Below are 15,341 nucleotides of genomic sequence, written 5' to 3'. Positions count from 1 at the left end.
CCAGGAAATGGGTATTTGACTATGTTTATCCGTTGATCAGTACCCACGACACAAGTTTTGCTCATTTCGTGACAAGGTCAATTGGTGTCAAATGTCCGTGATATTTTATTTAATGTTGATGTTTCAGATGGAGCGCGAGTTCCGCGACTTCCAACGCGACCGGCAGAGCGCGGCCAAGACGGCGCTGCGCCAGCTGTTGCAGGAGACGCGCAGCCTCACGCACAAGACGCTCGCACACCTCCACGACAACTGGCAGCCCGTGCACGACTCGCTCAAACACGACGCCAGGTAACGCCCGCAACACACACGGTCAGGGCCCAACAACGATCACATGTATTATACTCAAGAGTCCAGAATTAGGCGAACCAACTTGACAGTTACACACAGATGTTGCCACAGTTACGAACCTGACTACGAAGCTTAGGGACCTTAAGTATGAATAAATACAAATGTTTGTTCTCGGGTCTTGAATCTCTAATATGTATTTATCTATATAAGTATGTTTATCCGTTACCTAGTATCCATAGTACAAGCTTTGCTTAGTTTGGGACTTGGTCAATTGGTGTCCCGTGGTTATTTATTTATTTATTATTTTACATCAGTTCTGTAAATATCGATATAAAAAAAACTTCATATAGATGTTATAAAAAAAACAACACAAAATAATAATAAAAGAAATCTTTTATTTGAAAGATTTTGAAAAAAATATTGAACATCGGGAAGGACGCCATCCGCCATTTTGTTTTATTGACATGTCATATAATGTCATTCGACTTGACTGCCATCGGCTTGCTTGGAAATATTTCCGATATTGTGAAATTATCGTTACGTTATTATTTGTTGTTTTCAGGCCTAAAGCTATGAAAGTAAAGTCCGAATGTGACAAATATTTTAATTCCGCGTCTACACAAAGTTATATCGACATATTCCTGTGCCTCTCCATGGCCACTCATCATTTGCTTATGTCCAGGTACTTGGCCCTGGATCACATTCCTGAGGAGCGGCAGACCATCATAGAGGGGTATCTGGAGGAGCTGCAGCACAAGGGGCCGCCGCCGCCGCCCACCGCCACCGAGCCCGCGCGACGCGCCAAGCAGTGAGGTACACGACAGACAGAGAGCGAGCTAGCGGGACACACTCACACATAGAGAGATACACACGACACACACCAAAACTTAACTGAACTTATGGGTGTCCATGGGCGGCGATGATTGCTTTCCATCAGGTGACCCGACTGCTCGTTTTCCCATATCATATTAAAAAAATCACACACACAGAGAGAGAGAGGGAGAGCGCGAGAGAAAGAGACCGGGGCACATACATAGAGAAACAGTTTTACACAGACATTTACCTGTAGTAATTATTTTTTTATGTATTTTAAGCTCTCTACCCACTACCGACAGACAGAGAGAGAGACAAGTGTGTGCAATGAGGGCTACCGTATTCGCGTTCACCAGTTGGCGCCACTGTAGACAAAGGTCCTGCCTGAAGTTTTTTTATTACGGGCGTGAAAACAATTTACCTACATTTAAATTATATTTTATACCTTAAAACCGTACCAAATGTTTCCGAAAGACAAAACTGTCTCAAAACGCAGACATTCATTGCCCCGTAACGCATGTTTGTCATAATTAATTTCAGTTATTGCAAAATATTCACAAATTATTACACCCAAAAACTAAAAACAGTGACGTTTGACGTTTCGAAGACCTCTCTCTACACTAGCGCCTCTAGCGGCGAATTCATACGCGATAGCCCTCATTTACAAACAATTTTGACAAAACACGCACGTTGTAATCGAAGATATGAAAGTAGGGGTCGCGTCAAGATTGCCTCTTTAATTAAAAAAATACTCTTTATTTTACACTCGGACACAAAATTTACCGTAATTTTTGATATTCAGTTTATCTTGTTGCAAATATTAGTTATTTTTATAATGTGTGTGAAGATAAGCACTGTATGTTACTCGCAGGGTACCAAGATATAGGCTCAGCCTACCTTTGCTAAATAAACACTTTTTTTTTATGTCATCCCAGCTTATATACGTCCCACTGCAGGGCACAGGCCTCCCCTCAGAATGAGAGGGCTTGGGCCATAGTTCCCACGCGGGCCCAGTGCGGATTGGGAACTTCACACACACCATTGAATTGCTTCGCAGGTTTGTGCAGGTTTCCTCACGATGTTTTCCTTCACCACAAAGCTCGTGGTAAATTTCAAATGTAACTCCGCACATGAATTTCGAAAAACTCATAGGTGCGAGCCGGGGTTTGAACCCACGACCCTCTGCTTGAGAGGCGATAGGTCAACCCACTAGGCCACCACGGCTTTTTTTATGTAACCCTACTTAATTACGCATTATGTAATAGTTATATAAACTACTATTTTATGTTCGCAGGTGCCGCAGTGAGCAGCTGCCGCTCGCCGATGTATGTGGACGCATATTCCTCTAGCTATAAATTTAATGTAATGAATAAATGAGTTTAAATTTTAAATTGTTTCATTTATGACACAGGCATGTGCCCGTGGCTTTGTTCACGTAAACCAAGTTTTGCAGTGAAATTGGAATTCCGGGTTTTTACATAATTCTCAAGGGAATTTTTCAAATTTACATCGTGTCTTTAAAGATAGATATTTTTGGGCCAATCAACTATTTTATCGACACTTTGGGCGTCTCCTGCGTTACCAAAATTGTCCCTGGCGTTACCAAAAAATTGTACTTCCAACAAGATATTATACGGTTTAATAGCTTAAAATTACGTAGGATGGCATGTATTCATGTACACCATCTATTAAATTACAGAAAAAACATGTTTACTTATAAAAATCTGCAATTGTTTGAAAAATGTCGCGGACAGATTAGTGTCGGTAAAAAAGTTGATTGGCCCTTTTAAGGACTGTATTTGTCACTAAGAATTTTGTTAAAATCTGAAGTCTTATTGTCCATTGTCGAAAACACTTGGCATCGCAATTTTTTATTTAGATAGTAGCACCAGTAGCACTATCTATACCTACCACTTGTTTCTGTCACACACGGCATAAGTAAGACGATGATAGAAAGAGATGGCGCACACGATCGTGAACGTCTTGACGTCAGCGTATTAAACAATAATGATGAAGGAAATAGCGCCCTCATACTAGATATTTTGTTCCTACATAGTACCACTACTTACCACTAGATGGCGCCACAAATAAATTGTATCGCAGTTTGGAATGGACTTGTATTTTTTTATATTTAAACGTTTTTTTTATTGTGTATTTCATAATTATTCAAAACGTTTTTAATTCTGGATATGTAAGATTATGAAACAGTAGTTGCTTAAAACGGAGCGTTTTCTTTCTTTGGCAACATGCTCGACTCCCATGACCAGAAAAAAAATCAGTAGGGTTTCCAATTTACTAAAAATTCCCCAAATAATACGGGATCTTATTTCGGTTGGGTATATAAGTAGCTGAGTTTATTTTTATTTTGCAAATTTACCACTAAGTACCTAAATTAAAAGTCGATTAAAGCTAACTCAATATGTTAAATTTTGCTACTTACTACGTATTTTTTTGCAGACTGATCTCACAAATTCAACACAAAAGATTAAATACAAATTAGAAATTAACGTTAATAATTATACTGATTTTCAATAACATATTAACTTTGCAAACAGCAGTGACTAATTTCTCTTGTTAACACTATTTGTAGATTAACTCATTGGCACCAACAAACTAAATTTATGTATTTTAGTAATTAGAAATTTTGAATTTATTTTATTTTAGTTTTTTATCCCCTCACTTTCGAGGAATTCAGAATATTACAAGTGGCAACACATTTGTCCCTTCTTGGGGATTCACTGCATTATCCCCGTCCAAAGTGACAGTTGAAAATCGATTCCATAGAGTACATTGTATATATCGATTCATTCACCCCCTCACCCTTCCCTTCACTACTCCACCTGCCTTCGTCACGACGCAGTTAGTCGTGTTCACAGACTAATAAGAGATACGTCGTGTTTTTCGATATAAGTACGTACGTTATTGCTTGCACCGAAGTATTTTATTAAGTCCTCAAAATGAACACTGAAACAAATCAGAACAACGTGGATGAGTACGTCAGCAAAGCTAAGGAAGCATTTGCTGCTGGAGATGCCGAAAATGCTGAAAAATATCTATTGAAAGCTGAAAGTTTGTTTCCTAGCGAGCGTACGCAAAAGTTATTGGAGGAGGTGAGAGCAGCGAGAAACTCTGGAGATGCCAAGGAGGCACCGCCAAGGAGCAGCAGTTCTGAGGAGTCGGGGAGCACAGCGCCGAGACAGGAGACGACAGAACCAAGCTACACACCGGAGCAGTTGCAATCTGTCCAATATATATTGCGGTTGAAAGACTATTACGAAATTCTGGGTAAGTTGATTAGACCAATTAATTAATTATTCCTAAGGCCGTTATCTTTTAATGTAACATTAACTGCTCAGTGCATTCGCTGTCTACTATGTGGATTTTGGAATTAAAAAAATACAAACATTGGTACATAGAACCTCCTCCGGTTTTGAAGTCGGTTAAAAATGAGGGACCATACCATACGTATACTGCAAAATTACAAACAGAAAATCTTTAACTGTCACACATTGCACAAAGAACTGTTCCATATTATTGGTATTTATTGTATGGGCCAAGTTGCCCGAAATAAATGAATTTATTATTATTATTATTATTATATTTATGGTATCGCCTTAGTTTTTTTTAATCCATTCTAATATCATAAACGCGAAAGTGTGTGTTTGTGTGTATGTTTGTCCGTCTTTCACGTCGAAACGGAGCGACGGATCGACGTGGTTTTCGGCATAGAGGTAGTTTATGGGCCAGAGAGTGACATAGGCTACTTTTTATGCCGGAAAAATGCACATTTCCCGAGGGAACAGCGCGCGATTACCGAACTCCACGCGGGCAAAAGCTAGTGTTATAATATAAATGTGGTGAAATAGCATCATATTTATATTTACTTGAGGTGTGGTTAACTTCAAAAAATTGTGAAGCACTGGATTTATCTGCTAATATAAATAAAACATAATAGTACATTGTGTCTTAAGGGCGGTAAATAAGGAATTACGAACGAGAGTCTATTAGAAGCCCGAAGTCGAAGACTGAGGGCTTTAATGAGTCGATGTTCGTAATTCTAGTACCGCCCGTGCGACATACAATGTTTTTCATCACATTTGCAAGTAAAATTTTATATTTGTAAAAGAAAAAATCTAATTCTTCCAAATATTGGCGATACCTTAGGCTGTGCTCTTGGCGGCGTCGCCCTCTACCTCCCCCTCCCTCAGCATGCGCCGCAAAGTGCGCGTGCATGTGGTCCATGTAGTCCTGCAGCAGCAGCGCCATCAGTACGGGCACTGACTCATTTACTGACCTTGGGCTTCATGGCAAGAAAATGTGTACGCGCAATGACTCATTTACCGACCACGGGTTTCATGACAAGCACATAAAGGTCGAGGGTTTTATTTGGGGGGTTGCAACTAAGGTAGCCTGCATGTTACGACACTGTTTACGAGCAAGTGTGATGAAAAATTTTAAAAATACATATTCGACCGAATTTCGGTTCATTAACCTGCCTTTAGTAAATTTAACTTTAATACGAGTACATAGATAAGAAGAGATTGTTATTATAAATATGATTGTTGAAGACACGCTTTAGTGACTAAAAATTAGGGATGGACCGAATTTCGTTTTACATTCGGTTTAACGGAATTTCGGAAACTTGAACCGAACTTCGGCATTCGGGCTAGTAAAAAAGAACAATCTTGTACTATTTCAACTGAAATTAAAAAAATAAACTATATAGTACTCTGGTAGTACCTATTCTTTAGTTTTGTTTACAATTCGTTGGATTAATTTAAAAAAAGTTTTTGTTTCAATATTTTCACAAACTAAACATTATTTTTAATTATTGAAAGGGTGTTCAACAATGAAATTTAACAATCCTCTCCGTATCTATCTACTTGTATTTAAAATATAGTTAACAAAATCTATATTTTAAAATTTGCTTGGGTTGTTGCGCGAGGCCCCTGCAAGAGCGAGGCCCCGGGCGATTGCCCTGTTCGCCACCCCCTAAGGCCGCCACTGTATGTCCCGTTGTATGTTGTAACAAGTATGTTTATAATAATAATAATAATAATTTTATTTTCAGACCAGGTCCATACAAATTACAAAACTAAAATACAATAAAATAAAGAAAACAGTATCAGTAGAAACTTAAAACTAAAACTAAACTAAAATAAAACTAGAGGTGCGCATGCAAGCGCCCCCACCGGCTTAACATAGGGCTGTCCCATCGCTCGGCCAATGCCACCAGGATGGTGTTGGGGCTGGCGTAGGTAACACAAGCTGTGTTAAAAATAAAGTTGTGTTAAATACTTGTGATGTATACATATCATTTAATAATATTGTAAATCTGTTTTAAAAAATATATATGTAGAATTATGAGTATGGTCCTTGTATGGTCATTACTATGTGTGGTTTATTAAGGATTGGCATTATAGCACTTACGACACGCCAGTGTTGCCATGCGTGGCGCGCTTGACAGATCCTGAGATCTGGACGCGGGAAAAGCGATCGTCAATTGTCAGTTTGTAAAAGAAGTCTGGCCCGAGTCGACAGTCTCAGGAACTGTTACGCGTTTCTTTATTATTTAGCTAGGCTTTTCCTTAAGTTATTGTGAATCGTTATGATAGTTGCATTTCTAAGATTTCAGTGAACGAGTGTCGTATTGTTTTGGTTTTATCTTGACCACGATTAGTGGACTTTTGTTAGTTCTTCAAAATAGTTTCATTCTCTGCCCGAATCCCACTTGTTATGCCCACATTAATCATGTTACGGTCGGATCCCGGCTCTCTAAGTCCTATCTTACGACATATATATACCTCGTTGAGTTTCTTGCCGGATTCTTCTCAGCAGAGGTTTTTCCGAACCGGTGGTAGATTTTTTTTGACATTCATAAGTGCTTGTTATAGCCTAAATTGAATAAAGATATTTTGACTTGAACTTTAAATAATAGATAGATAGAATAGTAACATAGTGGTAGTGAATGCTCGTTTCTCCATGTTTTCATGTTTTGATCAACTGAGGTTACTTCAAAAATATATCAATTTATTGCTGGCGTGACGTCATCAAATCCTCAATGGATAGTGTAGTTTTTTGACTGCGGAAAGGGTTAGTTTTGACGCGTAGGTATTAACGTCACCGCGGACTGCTAACCTCAAAAAAACTTGAAATCGCTTACGGAACTTGTTTAAAATGGAAGGCTACAAGTGTTTCGTCCCTTTATGTCCGAATAAACAGCCGGGATAACCCGGATTTGTTATTCGTACCAATCCCAGAACGACTGCAAGAGGAATGGTGTCGTAAAGTGGAACAAAAATACATCAAAAACTATTTGCAGTTTTGTTGTGAAGATCATTTATATGTATGTACTTATTTAAAACAAACACATTACTTTTACACAATTGTTTTGTATATAATATAGTCGCTTATATATAATAATAGTCTTGACCATTGAGTACTTCCACATATCCACAGCTGAGGAAAGTAACTATCCGGGATGACCTAAAAAGGGGAAGAAAATAAATTCAACTGTAGTACTATTTAATTTGGTATCAAAATAATAAAGTTTGTTATTTTTAAGCCAGAAATTTACTTACATAAGAGCTTTAGCTCCTTTATTTGCGATGTTGTGGTTGCTAGAATTCGTCATGAACTCCAGTATCATAACATTGTCCACTAGTGGCAAATTCCGGGAATCGCTTTTTCGAAATTAGCCGTCCTTTTGGCCATTTTAAAACAAACAAACTACAATTACTACAAAACGAAACGATACGTCAACGTCACGATTGTGTTTGACTTAGACTAGACAGACGCGGTGTTTTTTTTTTTGAATAAGGGCATAGGAATCATTATCCATTGTTCATTTTGATGACGTAGAGAAAGTCATTTGAAGATCAAAACATTTCAACGAATATCTTAATAATGTATGTTTTTTTTTTAATCTGATACATAGAAACTGTACCGAAAGCTTTGTTTCTCGAAATGGTTTTGAGATTTCCCTACATATTAAAAAGTTAGCATGGCTAATTGAATAAAGATATTTTGACTTTGACTTTGAAGCCTTCAACCAACGATAGAGCGAGTAACAAAGTGGTAGTGAATGCTCTTCATCCTCCATGTTTTCAGGTGTACGTACTGATGCAACTGAGGTTGACATTCAGAAGGCGGTCAGGAAAATTTCTCGGGATGTCCACCCTGACAAGAACCATGCGCCTGGAGCCAATGACGCTATGAAAGTAAGCTTTTTACCCGACTGCGGAGGAGGGTTATGTGTTTGACGCGTATGTATGTATGTATGTATATTCCTATGTCCTCTCGTAACTCGGGCGAAACCGATTTTGATAAATGATACGTCATTGGATTCGTCTTAAAGATGCGAGTGACACTGGTACATGAAAATTCTTAAAAAAATCGAAATTTTGATTTTTGGCGCCAAATTTTAAATGAGAAGAGGAGGAGAGAGAGAGACATTTATTTACACATATTCGATACACAGAAAAAGCTAATATGAAATACATATTTAAAAAAAAAATCGAATAGTATAAAGGGGCCCACTCAGCAATAATGTTGGGCAAGCGCAACGCTGTTTATTCAGTGGGACTTACTAAACACATAAAATAAAGACATATAACACTAGCTGTGACGACACGAACGCCAGCGGAAGGTAGTTCGCAAATGTTTTTTATTTAAACCTAATCGAGTGGGGTATCAAAAAGCTATAATTAGCCATTCTATACGATTATCACCATATATATACTTTATAACGCGCGGAACCCATCAACGCCCTAACGGTACCCTACGCTCGCAGTAGCCGGCCGCCATTTGTTTTTTCATCGCCTGCGCCTCGTACAGCGCATGCGCGAGATGCAGCGCGAGAGACCGCCGCGCCGACCGCGGATTACCAGTCGCGATCGATCCATCACTACGCTCGGGTGTTAATTGCATCTCCCGCTGCAGCCGCGTCTTCCGCGGCTCACGCGATCTCTCCCAGTCAATGTTTTCTTTTGTTTATGTGGTTATTTGCGTGTTACATTATAAATAATAACGATGTTCCGTTTACCACTGTGTTTTGTCAGTTTCCTTAATAAACTTTGTTGAGTACGAAACGCGTGTTTGACCTTTTTCTTAACTGTCCAAGTTATAATGGCGCTCCAACTCGAGGCCGAACTCACAGTGCCGAGTTAGTTATGTGACAAAGTGAAATCAATACATATAAACGTGTCGTGACGATAAACTGTGACCAGTGTGTTCGTACCTACTCTCGCGATACCTACGCGTCGTGTCTGTCCCCACCCCGTTTTGGTGTTACGACGCGCCTTGCTCCCCATCATGCCGATGACGACGAGAGCGGGTGCCGGTCGGCCCGAAGACGAGCAATACACATACGACGACGATGCCGGCGAAGACGCTCGCGCCGCCGGCGAGGTACGAGGCGCCGGATCGGCTCGCGCGGCCGGCGACACGGGTTCTGCAACACCGAGGGCGCAGCCGTCACCGTCACAATTATTCAACGCTGAGCAGTTTGTCGCGTCGTTCATGCATACGTTCGCACAATCGCAAGCGGAAATCAACCGTAGTTTGATTGAAAACCTCCGATCGACCGCGACTACACCCACTTCGCGCGCGAGCGAGCCAGCCGCCGCCGCCGCGCCGCGGGGAACTTCAGCACGTGCACCGCGCGCTTTAACGGACGCGCGCGAGACCCAGAAGTACTAGAAGCTTTCCTGGACGCCGTGGAAGTATACAAGGAGTGCACCGCCGTGAGCGACGAGCACGCCGTGCGGGGCCTGTCCATGCTGCTAGAAGGGGACGCCGCCGTGTGGTGGCGCGGCGTGAAGAGCACCGTAACTACGTGGAGCGACGCCGCCACCCGCCTACGCGCAGTTTACGGCGCACCGCGCCCGGCGTATAAAATTTTGCGCGAAATTTTCAGCGCGGAACAACAGTCCGAACGCGCCGAAGTATTTGTTTGCAAGATACGCGCGTTATTAGTTAAATTACCGTATGTAGTGCCGGAAACGATGCAAATTGACGTAATTTACGGCCTATTGCATAGGCGCGTGCGTAAACGTCTGCCGCGCGACACTATCGAGTCAGTGGATAGCTTGTTAAGTAAAGCGCGAGCCGCGGAAGACACGATAAACGAATCCGCGATAAAACTAAGTTCTGCAACTATTGCGAGCGATAGCGTTACTGAGAAAGTACCTGCGATTAGCGTCTATAACACTAATACGGGTGGGTCTATTCCGAACGCGCCCGATAAGCCTAAACGTAATCGAGTACGATGCTCAGCATGCAAAGTCTACGGCCACGCCGCTGAAGTCTGTCGAAACACTAACGGAGCAAATAGGGTGAGTGCACCTTTTTCTAGTAAGGTAAACGCTTCTATTTCGGATAGGGTAAGTGCACCCAATACGGATAGGACAACCGCGCCCGTCACGAATGCGGTAGCCGCGCCTATTCGTTGTTACGGTTGTGGGAAGCAAGGGGTGATAAGGTCAAGGTGCGAGACGTGCAATTCCGACAAAAATGCCGACTTCAACTATAACAATGACGTGCAATGCACACCGCATCCGACATTGATGATAAGTGTTTTTGATCGTGAAGGAGTGGCGATTATCGATACTGGGGCCACCCACTGTGTTGCAAGCCCCAGTCTTTATGCTATCTTGGTAGCAAATAATGTAAGTTTTCAGAACGTACAACGAACTCTACGCCTGGCCGACGGCACCCAGCAGACCAGAGATGTCCTCACTGCTGAGGTGCCCATCACCATCGAGGGTCGCTGTTTCTCTGCAAATTTCATGGTTCTTCCTGGTGACGATACCAGGACTCTCTTGGGCTTCGAGTTCCTGGCTAAAGCCGGTATAGTACTGGATGGATCCCGGGACTCTTGGAGTTTTGCTGATGACCCTGAACGTCGCTTCGTTTTTGTGCGTAAGTACCACCTTAACAGCGCCAGCGATACCGAGCTGATGCGTGCGGAGTCATCCGGCTTGGCGTTGCGTGGTGACGAAGGATCAAAGCTCTCCCAGGACCAAGCACGCGCGCTCAACGCTTTCATCGAGGAGAGAGCGCCTCAGTTCGCTCCTAACGGCCCGGCCACCGAATTCGCTACCCATAGGATTAAAGTAAGCGAGAACCAGGAGCCAATAGCGTCACCATATAGGTTGTCGCAAAGCCGCAGAGAAGCTTTGAAGACGGAGCTGGAGAAGTTGTTACGGGACGACGTTATTGAGGAATGCGAATCGCCTTGGGCCTCTAACGTCGTCTTAGTTTCAAAGAAGGACGGGAGTATGAGGCTCTGCATCGATTATCGTAAGTTGAACGCTGTTACCGAAGCCGACAGATACCCGCTCCCTAGAATCGAAGATATCTTGCACACGGCTAAAACCAGCGAGTTCATGACAACGCTAGATTTGCGGTCTGGATATTTTCAGGTAAACGTTCATCCAGATGACCGAGACAAGACCGCATTCGTTTCGCCTCAAGGTACGTACAGATTCAAACGTATGCCGATGGGTTTGCGGAACTCAGGCGCTACGTTCCAACGGTTGATCGATAGGTTCCGGTCCAACGTGAAGGACGTGTCTCTACTGGCGTATCTAGATGACCTGATCGTCTTGTCGCCGGGCCCTTTCGAACGACACCTGACAGACCTCAGAGCCGTCTTCGACCGACTCGCCATGTTCGGGCTGCGAATCAACCGAGCGAAAAGTTATTTCGCTCGCGACTCAGTTAAGTTCCTCGGGCACGTGATCGTACCGGGCGGTATCCACGTAGACCCAGATAAAACGGCTGCCATCTCAGGTATGAACACCCCGCAGAACGTGAAGCATTTAAAATGTTTCTTGCAGACGTCCAGTTGGTTTCGCCGTTTCATCCCTAATTACGCCGAAGTCGCGAGGCCACTCACGAATCTTCTCAAGAAGGCAAGCGCCTGGAACTGGGGTACGAAGCAGCAAGAGGCTTTCGAGCGCGTCAAGTCTCTCCTCGTATCCGCTCCCATTCTGCGTCAAGCTGACGAGACAAAGCCGTTCGTCCTCAGAACTGACAGCAGTGGGTATTGTTTAGGGGCTGTCCTTATGCAGGGGGAGGGACTTGACGAGCGACCAGTGGAGTACGCGAGCCGCCTTCTCAACGACGCTGAGAAGAACTACTCGACCACAGAACGCGAGGCATTAGCCGTTGTGTGGGCCGTGAGTAAGTTTCGCGGGTATATTGAAGGAGCCCAAATTACTGTAAAGTCCGACCACCAACCCCTGCGCTGGTTGATGAGCATGCGCTCTCCCAGTGGTCGCCTGGCTAGGTGGGCGTTAACTTTGCAGGAGTTTAACCTACGCATCGAGTATACACCGGGACGAGCAAATGTCGTCGCCGACACACTCTCGCGCCCGGTTTGTACTGAAAACGTAAGCTGCGATCTTTGTCTTACGGTCGTGGACTTACCGTCGAGAGGTAGCGCTGATATGCGTGCAAACCAACTCAAGGATCCTGAGGTACGTAAAATCCTCGAAGATATGGAATCCGACGACCCGTTTAGGGGGAGACCCTGGTCCGACCGCGGGTACATCGTGTCTGACAGCATCTTATACAGGTACGATCTTGAAGGGGACGATAGTGAGGAGGCGCGTCTGGTAGTACCTGAGCACGAGCGCGCCGCTATCTTAGCCGATTTCCATGATGCACCCACGGCGGGTCACTTCGGGGTCGAGCGAACGCTAAGCCGCATCAAGTCACGCTTCTACTGGCCTGGCATGCGAGCTTACGTCGTCAACCACATCAAGGGATGTTTGCCATGTCAGCGCTACAAGGCCGACACCAGGAAACCCGCGGGGCTACTCCAGACCCCCGCGATGTCCAAACGGTTCGAGGTTGTGTCTGTAGACCTCTTTGGCCCGTTGGTGGAGACGCCACGACACAACAAATGGATCCTAATAATAGAAGATGTCTGTTCGCGCTGGGTCGAGCTTTTCCCGCTGGAGTCAGCCACGAGTTTCGAGTGTGCCAAGACTCTCATCAATGAAGTCTTCTTCAGGTATGGGGTCCCTCGCCGTCTTCTCAGTGACAACGGCGTGCAGTTCGTGAGTGAAGTCATGCAGCAGGTCTGCCACGTGCTGGGCATCGACCAAGTCCTCACTCCATACTACCATCCAGAGGCGAATCCGATCGAGAGAAAGAACAGGGATCTCAAACCCCAGCTGGCCATCCTCGTCGGGCAGGACCATGCAACATGGGACACTCATCTCGCCGCAATCAGGTACGCCATGAACTCAGCTGTAACTGCTAGCACTGGGTTCACGCCGGCTTATCTAACCTTCGGCAGGGAGCTGCGCGCACCGTCCGACGCCGCCACTGACTTACGAGCAGTGATTGAGACGGACAATTTCGTCCCAAACATAACGCCGCACCTGAAACGTATGTCCACGACCTTAGAAGAGGCCCGTGACGTGCACGAGAAGGCCCAGGCGTCTCAGAAAAAATACGCAGAGACGAAGGTCGTCGGCCGCCTCCAGATTACAAGGTGGGTGACCTTGTTCTTCTTAAGACCCAGGGGCCAAACGATACAGGCCCTGGCCAAACAGCCAAATTCATACCACGACGCGACGGACCCTACCGGGTCGCGTCCGCGCTTAGCCGACTACTTACTCCTTGGAGAATATACAGGACGGCTCCAACTTAGGGAAATACCACGTCTCGCACCTTACGCCTTTCGTAGGCCAAGTCGAAGCTCCAGTCAGACAGAAGCGACGTCGTGGTAGGCGCGCAAAAATTTTACAAATGACTCCTAGTCCGACTGCGAGGGCGCTTTCTCGGACTAGAGGGGGAGACTATAACGCGCGGAACCCATCAACGCCCTAACGGTACCCTACGCTCGCAGTAGCCGGCCGCCATTTGTTTTTTCATCGCCTGCGCCTCGTACAGCGCATGCGCGAGATGCAGCGCGAGAGACCGCCGCGCCGACCGCGGATTACCAGTCGCGATCGATCCATCACTACGCTCGGGCATTAATTGCATCTCCCGCTGCAGCCGCGTCTTCCGCGGCTCACGCGATCTCTCCCAGCAATGTTTTCTTTTGTTTATGTGGTTATTTGCGTGTTACATTATAAATAATAACGATGTTCCGTAACTGTGTTTTGTCAGTTTCCTTAATAAACTTTGTTGAGTACGAAACGCGTGTTTGACCTTTTTTCTTAACTGTCCAAGTTATACCTAATTTTTAAATATACCATTTCACAGAAAAGTGAAAAAAAAAACAATAAATTTAAAAAATCTAAAAACCAGACTTCCTTAAAAAATACTAAAAAGAAGAAAACAAAGTAAAGTAAGTTTTTTAAGTAGCTAACTTAAAGTTCAACAGTCTGGACCCATTTAAATCGTGACGCTCAAAAATTCTTACCTAATGGGTCCCGACTGTTAAACTGTAAGTTAGCTAGGCTACTTAAAAAAGTTCTAGCCCACTAGACTTGTTATCTTCTTTTAAGTACTTTTTAAGGCAGTCGGGTTTTTGATTTTTTAAATTTATTGTTTTATTTCACACATCAGCTGTCAGCCTTATAATTAAATGATGATGTATGTATTTGACAAAAAAAGTGTTGTGTCTGGGGTCAACCAACTGTTTAGTGCTGTATGGTCTCGCCGGAAGACCAGCGCTGGCTCCATATTATATTTCACTATATATTTTATTTCACTTTATTAAGTTTATTATTATTATGTTTTTGTTCTGTATCTATTATTTATATGTGTGTCCCGAATAAATCTTTTCATTTCATTTCATAGTGTTGTTATTCTCTCCCGTAACTCATGAGACATGTGATACCCTTTGTTAGAAAAATGTTTGCAATGTATACTACTACCATGCTTAGGAGATGAACCATGAAGGAACTACCTTAAAACTGTCAACCAACTTTTAGTCGATTTGTACATACCCCATAAAACTATACTTTTAATAAGTAACTCAGGAGACAATACCATGACAACAAGGTATACTAAAATTTTGATTGGCCCAAGAACGTATGTTTTTAAGAGAGCCGTTGTTTAAAGTCGGTTAACTACGCGGCGGCCGTGCTGCTGGTGCCGACGTCGCGGCTGGAGTACGACCGGCGGCGCCAGGACGCGCTGCGGCAAGACCTCAGCCCCGAGGAGATGTTCAAGACCTTCTTCAACCCCGACAGTGAGTGCGAAGACTAATTTAACCTTTATGAGATATGAGGTTATGAGGATAACTCATAATAGTAAGTACAATTCAATAGAAT

General features: G+C 43.7%; 3 protein-coding genes across 3 annotated transcripts in view; 2 read left to right on the top strand and 1 right to left on the bottom strand.

Annotated features, from left to right (window-relative positions):
• LOC141443145 (uncharacterized) overlaps window positions 1-2,486 on the top strand; it is a 67,175-nt gene extending 64,689 nt beyond the window's left edge. Inside the window, exons 23-25 of the mRNA XM_074108355.1 lie at window positions 128-288; window positions 971-1,101; window positions 2,396-2,486. Of these exons, the coding sequence (XP_073964456.1) occupies window positions 128-288; window positions 971-1,100 (291 nt within the window). The 3' untranslated portion in view covers window position 1,101; window positions 2,396-2,486. The remainder of the gene's footprint in view (window positions 1-127; window positions 289-970; window positions 1,102-2,395) is intronic.
• LOC141442754 (cytoplasmic dynein 2 intermediate chain 2-like) overlaps window positions 1-15,341 on the bottom strand; it is a 167,481-nt gene that overhangs the window by 75,745 nt on the left and 76,395 nt on the right. The window lies entirely within an intron of this gene.
• The window catches only part of LOC141442787 (dnaJ homolog subfamily B member 14-like), a gene marked incomplete in the record, with an annotated part of 62,822 nt that continues 51,414 nt past the window's right edge, over window positions 3,934-15,341 (top strand). The window contains 3 exon segments of the mRNA XM_074107905.1: window positions 3,934-4,386; window positions 8,212-8,321; window positions 15,130-15,259. Of these exon segments, the coding sequence (XP_073964006.1) occupies window positions 4,059-4,386; window positions 8,212-8,321; window positions 15,130-15,259 (568 nt within the window).

This window comes from Choristoneura fumiferana, chromosome 26 (genome assembly GCF_025370935.1).
Source record: "Choristoneura fumiferana chromosome 26, NRCan_CFum_1, whole genome shotgun sequence".
In the NCBI taxonomy this organism is placed as follows: Eukaryota; Metazoa; Arthropoda; class Insecta; order Lepidoptera; family Tortricidae; genus Choristoneura; species Choristoneura fumiferana.
The sequence above is the reverse complement of the archived record's forward strand: the minus strand, read 5'-3'. Positions and strand labels throughout refer to the sequence as shown.